The 13,380-nt window shown below is 49.5% G+C and overlaps 2 protein-coding genes across 4 annotated transcripts in view; one reads left to right on the plus strand and one right to left on the minus strand.

Annotated features, from left to right (window-relative positions):
- Positions 1 to 13,380, minus strand: part of HUWE1 (HECT, UBA and WWE domain containing E3 ubiquitin protein ligase 1) — a 104,441-nt gene that overhangs the window by 24,376 nt on the left and 66,685 nt on the right. The window contains exons 36-52 of the mRNA XM_069108268.1: positions 12,004 to 12,156; positions 11,764 to 11,891; positions 11,505 to 11,586; positions 10,934 to 11,110; positions 10,274 to 10,436; positions 9,698 to 10,056; positions 9,186 to 9,381; positions 7,974 to 8,141; positions 7,394 to 7,539; positions 6,663 to 6,729; positions 5,206 to 5,420; positions 4,163 to 4,374; positions 2,602 to 2,784; positions 1,853 to 2,025; positions 1,455 to 1,603; positions 1,099 to 1,174; positions 381 to 493 (exon numbers count right to left, since the gene is read on the minus strand). Coding sequence (XP_068964369.1) covers positions 381 to 493; positions 1,099 to 1,174; positions 1,455 to 1,603; positions 1,853 to 2,025; positions 2,602 to 2,784; positions 4,163 to 4,374; positions 5,206 to 5,420; positions 6,663 to 6,729; positions 7,394 to 7,539; positions 7,974 to 8,141; positions 9,186 to 9,381; positions 9,698 to 10,056; positions 10,274 to 10,436; positions 10,934 to 11,110; positions 11,505 to 11,586; positions 11,764 to 11,891; positions 12,004 to 12,156 — 2,760 coding nt within the window. The remainder of the gene's footprint in view (positions 1 to 380; positions 494 to 1,098; positions 1,175 to 1,454; positions 1,604 to 1,852; positions 2,026 to 2,601; positions 2,785 to 4,162; positions 4,375 to 5,205; positions 5,421 to 6,662; positions 6,730 to 7,393; positions 7,540 to 7,973; positions 8,142 to 9,185; positions 9,382 to 9,697; positions 10,057 to 10,273; positions 10,437 to 10,933; positions 11,111 to 11,504; positions 11,587 to 11,763; positions 11,892 to 12,003; positions 12,157 to 13,380) is intronic.
- The window catches only part of TSR2 (TSR2 ribosome maturation factor), a 223,090-nt gene that overhangs the window by 20,397 nt on the left and 189,313 nt on the right, over positions 1 to 13,380 (plus strand). The window lies entirely within an intron of this gene.

Consider the following 13,380-nt stretch of genomic DNA (forward strand, 5'->3'; position numbering starts at 1 on the left):
GTGGCAGGGAAGGAGGGCTGGGGATAAGAGGCAGAATGAAGGCAAGTCCTGGAGGCCCCAAGAGGCCCTATCCTGAAAACAAGCTGCACAGGTTAGAAGCAATGAGGAGGCTGGGGCGGGGGGGAGCTACCCACCCTTCCTTCTCTTGACTTTCTCCCCATATCTGTCACAACCTTCTTACTGAGAGCTTTTGGAATCAATGGGAATGGGTAGATGGAGGAGGAGAAAACTTCAGGAAGAGTGAGACATGCCAAACCAGTAAGCTGTATCCACACGTGGCCTGGGAGCCAAATGCAGACCAACAGAGACCCCATGACTTCGTCCAATTGGCCAGGGTGGAGTGCCAGGCTTGAAAGGGCATGATGGGAGGGTTCATTTGCCTTTGCACTCTCACCTTCTCGGTTGGCCTGCAAGGTGGAAGCCTGGCTGAGGTTGGAGGGAGCTTCATCCATCAGCACATCTTCTTGTGACTCGTCCTCGCCACTTCTGCCCACTGAAGGTTACAGAGCAGAACCCACCAGGCCACTGAAATCGGAGGAAATGGCTTCCCCTTCTACCTCAGGGCGGCCCAGGCTACCTCTGGACCCTGAGCCTGGACACGTTCTGGTCCCAGAACTGTTCCTTCTTTGTGGCTCAGAGGGCAAATTCCTACCCTCCTCAGCCCATCCTGAAACATAACTGAATAACAACAAAGGGGTTCTGCCCCTTTCCATGATCCTGTCACCATGAGGCAGGGCCACCACCATATCAAAACTGCTGAGGCCCTGAAATCAATCTCTCTTTCAACCTAAAATTCATGCAAAACCCCCAGGAAGAGCAAGAACTTTGTACAGAGAGAAACATGTCTGTTTTCCTGATGGTACCACAGGCTGGGCCCTAGGCCCCAACATGCCACTGAGATACGCTTAGGTCGAGCTGGGCAAGCAGGGGGCTGACAAAGGAGCTGCATTCTCTCAGTTGTGGGGGTGGGGAGAGGGCAGAAGAGAAGGGAAGGAGGGGAGAGGAAGAAGAGAAAAAGGAAGGAGCCGGAAGGTATGCTTGGGGTGGAGAAGAGAGATCCAGAGGAACAGAAAGACGGCTTACTTCTACAGTGCTTACCTAGGATTGTGCTGTTCCCGGATCCGCCATCTCTCTCAAGTAATTCATCTATTAGGTCTTCAAGCTCATTCTCAACCTTAGGAGAAACAAGAGGTAGCAATGCAAGCAAGGAATGAGAGAGTGCCAGTCCCACAAGCCAAAAGCCCCCCCAGTGGCTCAATGAGCGTTTGGCACACCTGAGGGGAAGGCCAACCCAAACACACATAGGTTTCACAAATTTCTATCTTAGGTCCAACTAGACTAGGCTTTTAGGTATCACTAATCCCAACATTCTTTTCCAGACAGAAAATGCTGGGACCAGGCAGTGTCTCTTCAGCTGTCTCCCTGTTGTGGAGTTGTGGAGACTGGGGCCATACCTGCATCTCCTGAGTACTGAGCACCTGTGGCTGCCCAGCAATCACTACGGCGTCATTTTCAGCTTCTCCGTCCATGATATCACCATCCGCCACCTCTGTCTGAGTGGCATCATGGTCTTCTTCCTGTACTTCTGTCTCCCCTGGCTCCCCTGAAACAATCAACATATATTTCATGACTCTCATCTAGATGGGGAAGGCAGACAAGAGGAGAAAAAGACAGGGGAGGGCCATTTCAATCAATGAAGGAAAAGCAGTAGCAGCAAGCTGTAGTACTCAGGAATACTAGCGCTTCTTCTCTACTTAGTGGAGCTCAATGGAAAACACGACTAGCCACGTGACTCGGAAAGTCATTGTGTACAAGCCTGTGAGCATGACCTTCCCTAGTCCGACTTCCCTACCTGGGTCCTGTGTGTTGCTGTTGGCATCTTGAGATGCTCCTTGCGCATCCTGTTCAGATTTGCTTTTTCCAGAAGCACTCTTGCTGCCAAAGAGGCTACTGGGTTGGTTCACAATCCGTGACAGTGTCTCCAAAGGCTTCAGGGCAGCATTGACAGTGTTGGCCATGTTGGGACTAACACACAGGGAGAGAGAAAGATGAAGTGAGCACAGGAGAGCCTATAAAGCTTTCATCTGTACGTATCATGAGCATGAAGTGCTGGAGGTCAAGAAAATCCCTAGGGATAAGTAAGGAGGGGGTCACTGGACAAATGACAGCAGGGAATTGGAGCCTTTTTCTAGTTGCCCCCTCAATTCTCTGATCACTATATTTGAACAGAAATGGGTTTCCTCTACAATCCTATGTATAGTCTTTGATCTATTTAAGTATATGGTTCTAAAAATGGCATCCATCATGGGCCTCTTCAGTGACCCAACACTGGAGCTCAGGGACAGAGAGAGAAGCCAGCAGTGCCGGCTAAAGAGAAGTTAGGACATCTGAGCTCCTCTGTTAGCAGATGAAAATGGCAGGCAACTAAGTCAATCAGAAGCCTTTCAGGACCTTGCAGGATCGCCTAGTTGAAGACCTCAGTTTCATAGGCAGCCAGGAAGGTCAAAAGGGAGCATGGGAGAAAGGTAGGAAGAAAGGAGCCAATGGGAGCTAAGGAGGTGAACACCACTCACTCTCCCACCTTGCATGCTGGAGTCTTACCTGGAGAGGTCCAGGCTGTGGGGCACTCTTGCTAAGTCATTCACAAGGCCTTTCTTCAAGAACAGCCGAATGATGTTGTTCATGCCATTGTGCTGAGTCTTGGCTGTGGTGCTACTATAGAAGCTGGAGGTGGAGGGGCAAGACTCCATGATGGTGCTTATAATGCACATCACTGCTTGGAGCCTGTAGGGGGTGAGAAAGGGCTGCCAGGAACACCTCAGGGCGGCTTCCTTGCCCTACCCCCCATTCCCAAGGCCACGCTGGAGCAGCCTGGAAGGGAAGGGCTTTGTTCTATGGCGGTTGAACTTTTCACTCAATGCATGACACATCGGGAGTTTACTGCATTTGCTCTTGCATGACAGAGATGTACTTCCTGTCCCCCTACGTGATCACGCCACAAAAACCACTCTCACCAAAGTTACCAGTGATCTCTTAGCCATCAAATCCAATGGTATTTTCTCCATCTTCATATGCCTTGAACTCCCTGCAGCTTTATGACACTGCTGATCACCTTCTTTTCCTCAACCCTTGGTCTCTAGGTTTTCAGGTTCACTGACTTCAACTGCCCTGGTTCACTTCTTCCCTTTCTGACTGCTCCTGCTCTATCTCCTTTGTGGAATCCATCTCCAGATCACACCTTCACTGCAGGGGACCTTCAGGGGTCTGTCCTGAGCCCTCTGCTCTTCCCCCTCTAGACTAACTTCACTGGGGGACCTCCCCAGCTCCCACTGATTGAATGACTATGTATTGCTATGCTGACAGTTCTCAAATCTACCTTTCCCAACCCAACCTCTCTGGTGATCTCTGAGTGCCTGTCCAGTTGCCCTGTAGATGTCTCAAACTAGATGCTTAGCAGATATGTTAAATGCTGCATATCCAAAGCAGAACTCATAAATCTCTCCTCCACCCCCCTGGACAACACTTTCTTTCACCCCCCCTGTATCTAATATGGTGCCAAGGCCTGTCTATTTCACCTTTGCTTATAACCTGCCCCCTTCTCTCTGCCACTGCCTGGCACACCTGATACAGAGCCTCATCCCCTCACACCTGGAAGACTGTAGAGTCTACGATGTCCATCCTCCATTCAGTTGTCAAAGTAATCTTCCATGCTGCCCCAAACCCCAGCCCAATACAAAATCCAGGGGCTCCAAGAGAAGACGCTCTGTTTGGTTTTCTAACCTTCTTAAATTACACGTCACTCCCTGACACTTCCTCTTCGATCCAGTGACATGAATAAGACCCTCCACCTGGACATTCTCACTGGCTCACATGGTCTCCCTCCTCTGCTCTGCCTATTGACCTCTCTGGCTTCCTTTAAGTTCAAACTCAAGATCAACCTATTACAGGAAATCTTCCCTAACTCCTCTCAATTCCTTCCCTCTCTTATCTACCTTCTATGTATCCCGTCTAGAGCTTGTTTGTAAATATATACCTCCTGCCTCCCCTGTTAGATTATAAGCTCTGTGAGAGGAGGGGCAAGTGCCCAGCACACAGTAAGTGCTTAATGAACACTCACTGACTGAAGGGCTAGACATGGCATTTTGGGGTCTTGACAATTTACCTGGCATGTTTCTCTGTGCTCTCAGCCATTGCCAATGCTCGGCTCAGAGCAGCCTTGACTTCATTCACCAGGGCCACCTGGGCATCTGTGCCACTGCCTGCTGCAGCCAGGCTAGCAAGAAAGAGACGGGCCAGTGCCGGGGTGTCTTTGTCCTCAGCATTCTGGGTATGTGGGAGAAGGTGGTCCAGAACAAACGCTAGCACACTGCAGTCCTAAAAAACAAGCCACAATCTCCGATTGGAAGGTCATCTGGCAATGGCTCCCTCAACCTTAGTGCCAAAGAGAGCCTCCAATTCTGCTACCCTAAGTCCTTCTATGAGGCTGGTGCTTGCTTCCTCACATGGTAATTCCTGAGAGCCTTCCAGAGATGAGGAAATCATACTGACCATATTCCCTGTAGAGGAAAACGTCCTGGCCAAGATCAAAGGGAAAGTGCTCAGAAGGGCTGAGAATGAAGGCTGGGAGCTCTTCCTGCTACAATATCCTATCACAGCCCACAAACCAAAAGGTGGGGCTCAAAGAAAGACAGTGTTGTCTCTATAGGAGTTACATGACTTGGTCTACTCAAACACATCAGTCTCTGACCTGGACTGGCCAATGGGGGAACTTTGGCAAAAGCTAGAGAAGGATTGAGGTTTAGTCAAAGGTAGGACTGGGCTTAGGGAAACCTTTCCTGGTAGGAATGTGGCCTTCCATTTCAGAGCACAGCACTAGAAACCAAGTGAGAAAAGAGCCCTATGGGGCCATATATGGCCAATCTCCTAATGGTTAAGATGGAGAAATCGATCCTGAGAAGAGTAGGTGACACATCACTCTTCGAAGCACAACTGCCTCCATTCCCATGCTCAGATTTTTGAGCCAGCTAGCCTCTAAAGTATGAAAAGACTGAGATTTCAACATTAGGGATAACAAGAATGGACTATAAACTGAGAAACCAAGCCCTCAACTGGCATGAAATCCCTGGTTTGTTCATTCTTCCCATCCCATCCCATCCCTCTGGTGCCCTAGGAAAGGGTGACTGACATATTTCAGCCTGGAAATACCTCTTTGATAAGCTCCGATTGGCCCACAGCATAGTTGTAGTTGGCAATCAGAGTGGCGATACCAACATAGGACCTCACCAACTCAGCCAGTAGCCTAAGGATGGTGGAGGTTGGCATTAAAGGCTTGCTGCCTTTGGATTTCTGTTTCCCTTCTTCAGAAACTCTTTCCCCTTCCTTGTCTTTCTTCCCTTCCCGAGATTCCTCTGGAGTAGAAGCTGCTGAGACAGAGAGGGGACCAAATCACCATTCCTACCCTTGTCCTCTGGACACCCAATGCCAACAGTGACTGTCAACAGAAGATCCAGTTCCAATGGGAGTGGCAAGGTAAAGTCGTCCTCAGGTAGGGTAAAAGCCTGTGATACAAGTCTTTAGTACATACAGACCCAAATTCTCTTTTGAACTTCACTCTTCTATCAAGGTTACCACAAGCATACTAATTCATAACCTTGGCAAGAGCCCCAACTCTGCTCTTCCCTCTAGAGAGCCAAGGAGTGGCCAAATCTTGTGGTTCAAACATCTCTTGTAAACATCCCCTTCTCTGCACTCCAACTCCCACTGCCTTCACGCTCTTACGCTAGGAGTACTACAATGGCCTGCTGCCTGCTATCTCTGCCTCAAGCCTCTCACCCACTCTGCTGTCAAAGATGTACACTGAACCATGTCCTTTCCCTTCTCAGTGGCTCACTACTAGGGGCAAACATCAACTTAGGCTGGATTTCAAGCCTTTCTCAGGTCCCAACGAGGTACCTTTCCAACCCTGTTAACCCTCCTTCCCTTTTCCAGCATTGCAGTTGAGCTCTGTGGTTCTTCATACCCTAACTGCCCTCACTGGTGGATTCTAGCAGGTCTCCTCCTCAGCAGTGTCTCTATCCCAGTTAGTTTCCTTCCCTCAAAACTGAGCTGTTCTATCCCTCGCCTCCCACCCCCTCTCCCCACCCCTATGACACTTTCTTGAATCAATTGGTAATGTTCTTTATGTCTACATATTTTCTGCCCTATTAGAGGCCACATGAGGACAGAAATACTTTAGTTTCGTCTTTGTACTGATGCTGTAAACTAGTAGGCGGCTTGGTCAGGCTGCTAAGGCCTGGCCCTAGGTGTTCTTGCTGAGGAGATTTATAATATTTCTGCCACCTCCTCCCAGGCAGCAGAACAGTGCAGGATCTGGCTAAGTGCTGAGTGGTTGGTAGGACATAAAACCATCAAGAAAGAGGTTGTGCTTTGGCCTAGGCCTTGGGCACCTCAAGTTTAGCTTCCCAGTGGGCCATGAGAATGCCACCAGAGAAACTCTGGGTTTAGATTATGCAAATCATGACTTCTTCTAGAGGACAGCAAGCTAAGTGAGGAGACCTAGCCAGAGGGCCCCCTATATTATACATGCTTACAACCTTATTGCTACCCCAGGCCAATGTGGCAGGATGGTCAAAGACTCCAGATACAGCTGGGCTAATGGTTACCTCCTCCTTGCGGGGTCCCTGACTGAGGTGTCTCAGTGGATGTACCATCAGTGGCAAAGACTTGAGCCTGCATGCAGAGGAAAAAATAAGAACAAAAAGTCTCGATTTCAATGTTGTATTTCCAGGGACTCCAACTACATTCTTCTAGACAGGGAGAGTGACCTTGAGTTTCTCCCAGGAAAGGATCCCCATGTCTGGAAGAGTTGGGGATGGTGGGTGGGGAAGGGCAAGCTGACTGCTTTAGATGTGGAAGAAACTGTCCTCCTCCACATCCAGTACCTCTGTTTCCTCACCGCTACCACCATAGGCATTTCAGGGAGAGCACAAGAGACTTGGGTTAGAATCCCACCTCAGAGTAGCAGTGGGACCCTGGAGCCATACACTTTATGTCTGCGAAACAGGGGGTAACACCAGGTTGTTTTGAGTGAAGAAAGCACTAGGAATCAGGCTTTTATTTCCAAGGGCCAGAGACAAAATTAATTAACTAAAGACAGAGAGCTGAACTCCAGTTAGGACGTGTGCCCCCTTTGCACTACCCTCTACAATTTCAGCATGAAAGAAAAGGAAATCCTTTTTACAGCTGAAGATAGCCATTCTAGTAGGGAACAAGTGATGCCAAGAAAAAAGAACTTCCTAGCTACCATCATTTAACATGAACAAATGTGTTTTAGGGTATCGCTCTTATCCCTAGGGGAGAAGACCCACTCAAGCTACCAGTACAAGAGACTTACATTAATGGCAAAGCCAGTCTGAGCATCAAAGTCACTTCCCTGGCGTGTCAGAGATCGATACTGCTGGTACACTTCATCACCCATGTCTTGTAGGATCTGGCTGACCTCCTGAGTCATCACCCCAGCTTTGGGGTCTGATTTTTCTGCTACAAGACACCCCCCCCCCAATAAACACACAACTTTAGTGTCAGAACATTCTGGGGCGAGTTGAAGCACTAGTTAGGCCTGGCTGACTGCTCTGGACAGGATACAGCTGCTAGGCCCATGACATCGTCATACAGTAAAAATGTAATCAGACACAGAAAAATATGTCTCCTTGATCACAGCTCTCACCCAACACAAGATGTCTCCTGTATTGTAAATGGCACTTTTATGGGCTTGGAAGTCAGCTACATATACCAGAAATTGAAAGTCTGCATAATCAGAGGAGGGATATTTAAGGCTCTATGGGAATCCCAGGGTTGAGACAATCTAATTCATATCCTTCTGGTGCCCCATGGTACCCAAAGCAGGAGCCCCATCCATGGAAGGGCTCCCTCAGTCCCATGTAATCTGTTCCATCCTTAAGCAAACCACATACCTTCCTCTGGAGCATGGTAGGCAGCCAAGGCATTAAGCATGTCATAAATCACCTCCTTGATGGTATCCGGAATGAGAGGCAGAGGAGAGGGCTTCACTGGGGTTGTCTTCACCAGCTGCACAGCATTGGGACCTTTGATTCTCAAATTTTCAAATTCATCATCTGATGCTGAGCAAAAGGGGGGGGGGGGGGCGGGGGACGGGGACACAGACAAAAGTGAAGGTTTCTCGGTCAGCAAAGCTTACAAATTCTCTGCCCAAAGCAAGAGGGAAGAGCTGTAGCCTTATGACTCCGTGGTTGGAGCCTCATTATGACACTGAATTCTTGGCACCTTCTCAATCCCATTTATTTCCCTAAAGAAATCCCCACCAGTTCCCCTTTGGTCCTAAACTGAAAGGATGTAGAGGTAGGCAGCTTCCAGGAAGGAAGAAGCAGGGTTAGAGCCAAGGTAGTCCTGAGACGGTGGTGCATGGTATCCCCTCACTACAGAGCGCATGACACGATAGGAATAGCACTAGTCCAAGGCTAGGGTTGAATCCAGGCTCCCACAGCCTGATTTAGGCCATTTGCAAAGATGGATAAAATGAATGAGGTTGGAAGAGATGACTTCCAAGGAGCATGACTCCTAGAACTTGACACCCTAGACCCAAACTAGATTCTAGACACCTGAGCTAAGCTGATTTCCACACTGCTGTGGTACATGGAACGATAGAGGCACCATCTGGACCCAACGCCCTCATTTGGGGAAGAAGTGACCAGCCCAAGCTGACAAAAGTGTAAGTACCAGGAGCCAGGTATTCTTAGCCTGCAGGTGTCTCCATGATCGTCAAGACCAAAGTGTTCCAGTAGAAACATACAATTCCAGGTGTAGATGGAGCTGGACCTCCTCCTATTTGCAAATTTCACCTTTATTTGTTCAGTTTGGCCTATACTGTATCTTCTGTTTGCAATGAATAGGGCTATCACTCAGAGGCCACCTGCTGCAGACGGCCTTCCTGAACTGCCCCAATCCTTTGTTGATTCTAACCCACTTATGGAAGAACTGAAATAATTTAGCCCACAGCTGCTGTCTAATGGACTCTCCAGCTAAATAAAAAACTCCCAAAGGGAGTATAAGCACACAAACATGATGCCAAGCACATTGATGGATTGGAATCAGGACACCTTGGAAACATCCAAGGTCACTGCACCTTGAAAGATTTTGAGACTCACCGGTTCCTGAGCCTCGAGGGGCTGGAAGAGCAATGCGGATACAGCCATTTGCTACATCGGTGAATATGTCTGGATTACGGCACGCAGCTGGCCCCAGCACACGGAGGATATAGTTGATCTCCCGAGAGCCCAGGCTGCCAGATACCACTCCAGACGTGGTGCTTCCTGCCCCACTGGTAGCTGCAGACCGCACGACCTAGAAAATGATGGACTTTCACAGTGAGACAAAGCACAATGTCATCTCCAGAGGGCTCTCCCACTGTTCAGGAACTGGGCCAGCTTCCCATGCAATGGCTTCATCTTAAAAATCAAGGGGCTGAGGGGTAGGGTCATCATCACCCAAGGAGTCCCTGGCATGAGCCTGTCATGTGACTGCTGACACTCTATCACATGGTAAGACACAAGTGGGGTCTAAGAATCTCAAGTTAAACTGAGGGGAAAGAGCAGCAGATGGCTTGCTTAGGGCTCACACACTTCAGGCCAAGGCTCGCTGAGAGGCGCCAGCCACATACCTTTTCCATGGTGTGCTGCAGGGTACACGGATCCTCAATGATGTGCCTCAAGAGCAGAGTGACTAGGGGGGTAAATCCATTGAAGCCTGAGCTCTGGGTCAAGTTCAGGATCATCCGCGTGCTCTTCAGCTCAGCGAACATCAGGGCGTACTTGTGGTCGCGGGTGAGCCGCAGGCAGAGGCGTAAGGTGGCATGCAGAGTATCTGGGTCCACTGGGACACCCAGCATGCTCACGCAGGCCCTGATCAGGACTGTTACCATCTCCTCTGTGAGGCCCTGGATCAGGATCTCCCCCAGCAGGGCTTCCTCAGCAACAAGCTCCTTCTCAACCGTTGGACTCTCAGGAGCCAAGGGGCATTCTGGGAAAGGGGTATAGGAGAATATTAAAGACTCCTGAGATGGCTGACTCCCTGGAACAAAGGCCTAAGCTTTCTAAGGAGACAGGAGCCATAAATCCTCTGGCAATGTGGGAAGCTTAATGAAAGATGAGTGATAAAAGAGCCAGTTAACCAAATAGACTCAAGCAACCAGGGGCTGGAATCTGACCAACATGGAGAGGATGAAAGAGGTCCATACCACTGGGAGCCTTCTCCTCAGTCAACTTGGCATCGACTTCTTTGGCCTCATCCAGGGTCTTGTCCAGCTCCTGCTCATTGCCATCTTTGGGGTTCTTGTTAAGCCGCGGCACTCGTAGGAGCGTCAGCATCACAGGGCGCCGGTTGCCAGTTTCCTCATTGACCTGGACATTAACGCGGACAGTACACAAGGTGTGACACCTCCCCCTCCCCATTTCAGAAATGAAGGAATCCATCCATGCCTTGGTGGTTCTCTATGGGTAAAAGCCAGCTGCCAATCAAGAGCTGTGCTTGGGCTCTCTAGCTATGTTGCAGGTGTGCTGGGAGCATTCAAAGCAAAGGCACATTCTCACCATGAAGATGCCCTTCACATGGATACACACACAAGATACTGGCAGTTTTCCAATGAGGCAAATATAAGAATAACAAAGACCATTCTTGGTCCACATGACATTCTTTGGATGATTGCCATTCAACTCCCAGATCACCCCAAACCACTGGCTCAGCAAGCACAACAAAAGCCAGTTAAGGCCTTTGTTTATGTAAAACACGTTCAAGCCCATTCTCCCCAAATGCTCTGGCTGCCAAAAGATATGTCTGACACGTGCGAGGCCATGGCAAGAACGGGGGGTTGGCTGAGAGAAAAGCTGTCTTCACGCACCTGCACCATTGTGGTGAACTGCACTGTGTACCGCCGCCGGCCAGCTGTGAAGCGAACACTCGTCTCACCAGCTTTCCAGGCAGCATCAATGGTGCTGTTGTTGCTTGCACTGTAGCTGCACCAGCGCCCAGACCGGTCATCAAACCAACGCCAGTTGTTGTTGTTAGCCTGGAGGTACTAGTGGGCAAAAGAGTGGGTCACTGACCCTCTGCTGGAGGTAGGTGGGCAGTCACCTCTCCCCAGGTCAGATGACTAGAAACGTTTCCTCAAAAGGACTGGGCCTTCTAAAAGAGGAGAGGAAAAAGCCACAACCAACCAGTATTTTTGGACAAAAGAATTGTCATTTGGGAAGGCTGTCAGTTAATGGCAACACCCACTTCAAAAACCTCCAGGAGGCAACATCAAACCTTCTGAAGAAACCACCCAATTTGCACCTAAGGTTCTCTCTAGCCCCAGGGTGCACCAAACAATGACTTTGCCCTAGCTCCAAAACATGGGCCACAGGATGTCCAAGAAGCATCTTAGGAACCTTGGATCATCAAGGACCACCATCTTGCCCACCTCTGCATACCTTGTTCATCTGGGCTCTCCTCTTGGAGGAGATGGCTGTCTTCTCATAGAAGTCAATCAGAAGTAGCACTGGGGTGATCCATCTGAAAATGGAGGTAGGAAACGCCCTAAAGGTAGCCCTCAGGAGACTCTGCATCGCCACCCAAGAGAACCCTGAATCCAAGCTCATCACTCACACATCCCTGGCACAGGGCCCAAGGCTCAAAGAAGGGGCTCCCAGCTAAAAAAGCAGGCCTCAGCAATTGGCACCAGTCACTTACTTTGGGGTATGGACTTCCTTCTGCTCTTTGGCAGCTTGAAGGCATGGCTGCACCACTTCCAGAAGTTTGATGAGGACATTGAGGATGCCACTAGATTCAACCACACGGGCACATGGGAGTTTCAATTCCTGAGTTGTCAAAAGAAGGAATGAAATGCTGACTCCTATTCACTGAGGCAGAGAGGAGGGGATCTGTGGCCCTGGGGTTTGAAAAGGCCTCATACGAAGTACAGAAACTTACCTCAAACAGCAATGTCAACAACAAGATTCTAGTAGCCAAGTTTGAGGCCTGAGGAAGGGTGACCATCTGACTGATCCACTCAGACACTGTTTTTGTGTCACTAGTTGTCAGGGGAAGAGCTGCTTTGATCAAAACATCAGCAGCTTCCCAGACCTATAAAGGGGAAAAGGTAAGAGAAAGATAGTTCCATATCCATGGCTACTCTGCAACAAGGCCAGGAAGTGCACATGAGAGTTCTGCTGTGTGTTAGTGGCTGCCTAAGGCACTGTACTCCAGGCATGGAACCCCCGTTCTTTTCTATCATATGGCCCAGAATCTCAACCACCCCTTCTCACCCACACACTTACTAAATGTTTTCTGAGTACCTCAAAGAAGCAAAACCAGATTGAAGGGAGCTGACCAGGAGGGAGATTCTGCTTCAGTGCACTAATGACTATCATCAGAATGCTTTACATTCCATGACGTGTCATGGTTAGTGGTGCCTTCTAGATGGAGGTATACACAGAAAATGGAAAAAGACAGGGTTCTATAAACAGAGTGGGCAGGAAGCTCAGGTTCAGAATGAGCCGAGGCTGACCAGGGAAGCCAAGGCCAACAAAAAGCTTGGGCTTTGTTGTTGTTTTCTTGGAGGAAAGGTGAGAATGGAAGAAGGGATGTGACTGCTGCTTGGGATGGCTGGGACCATGATTCCCAGATACCAGAGACAAGGAGAAGTTGCCTGAGCTGCCTTTGCCTTCAGTGGTCTCTGTCAAGGAGGATGTGACCTTTGGCCTGGACATGACAGAAGAGAAATGCAGTCCATGCTCCAGATAGGGAGGGAGGGAGAAGGGAGAGGGAGAGGGAGAGGGCAAGGGTACCAGGCTGCCCCTAGTGAAAATAAATCACCTGGTCCAGAGGAGAGATGGACATCTTCCCTCCTGCCTTGGAGCTTGAGAGAACTAGCAGGTGGGACTATGGAGGGGGATCCAAAAGATGATGGAAAACAGGAGAGTGCCCACAAGACTGCAGGAGGGTAGACAGAGTCCCGGTTTTCAAAAGAGGGAAGAGAACAGAGTGCCTGCAAACTCTGGGACGAGAAGGTTGCCTTTGATTCCTGGGGGAAATCCCTGAAAGGGTAATTAAAGAGATGATCTCCAAAGAGGAGTGGTGATTTCAAGGAGTCCAGAAGTGTCCCTGCAGAGTAGGCCAGGCCTGACTAAGCCAGCTTAACTAGGACGGGAGATGGGGGTGCTGTGGCCACAGGGTGCCTAGATTTCAGCAGAACATTTGGTCAAATCTCACATCCCATTTTGGGGGACAAGACGGATCTGCTACATGAGATGGGGGTTGGTCAGAACTCAAGCAGAGTCACTGAGGAGGCAACGTCAACCTGAAGAA

This window comes from Petaurus breviceps, unplaced genomic scaffold (genome assembly GCF_028583685.1).
Source record: "Petaurus breviceps papuanus isolate PSGF00001 unplaced genomic scaffold, PetGlider_PUasm1.0 90333, whole genome shotgun sequence".
Classification (NCBI taxonomy): Eukaryota; Metazoa; Chordata; class Mammalia; order Diprotodontia; family Petauridae; genus Petaurus; species Petaurus breviceps.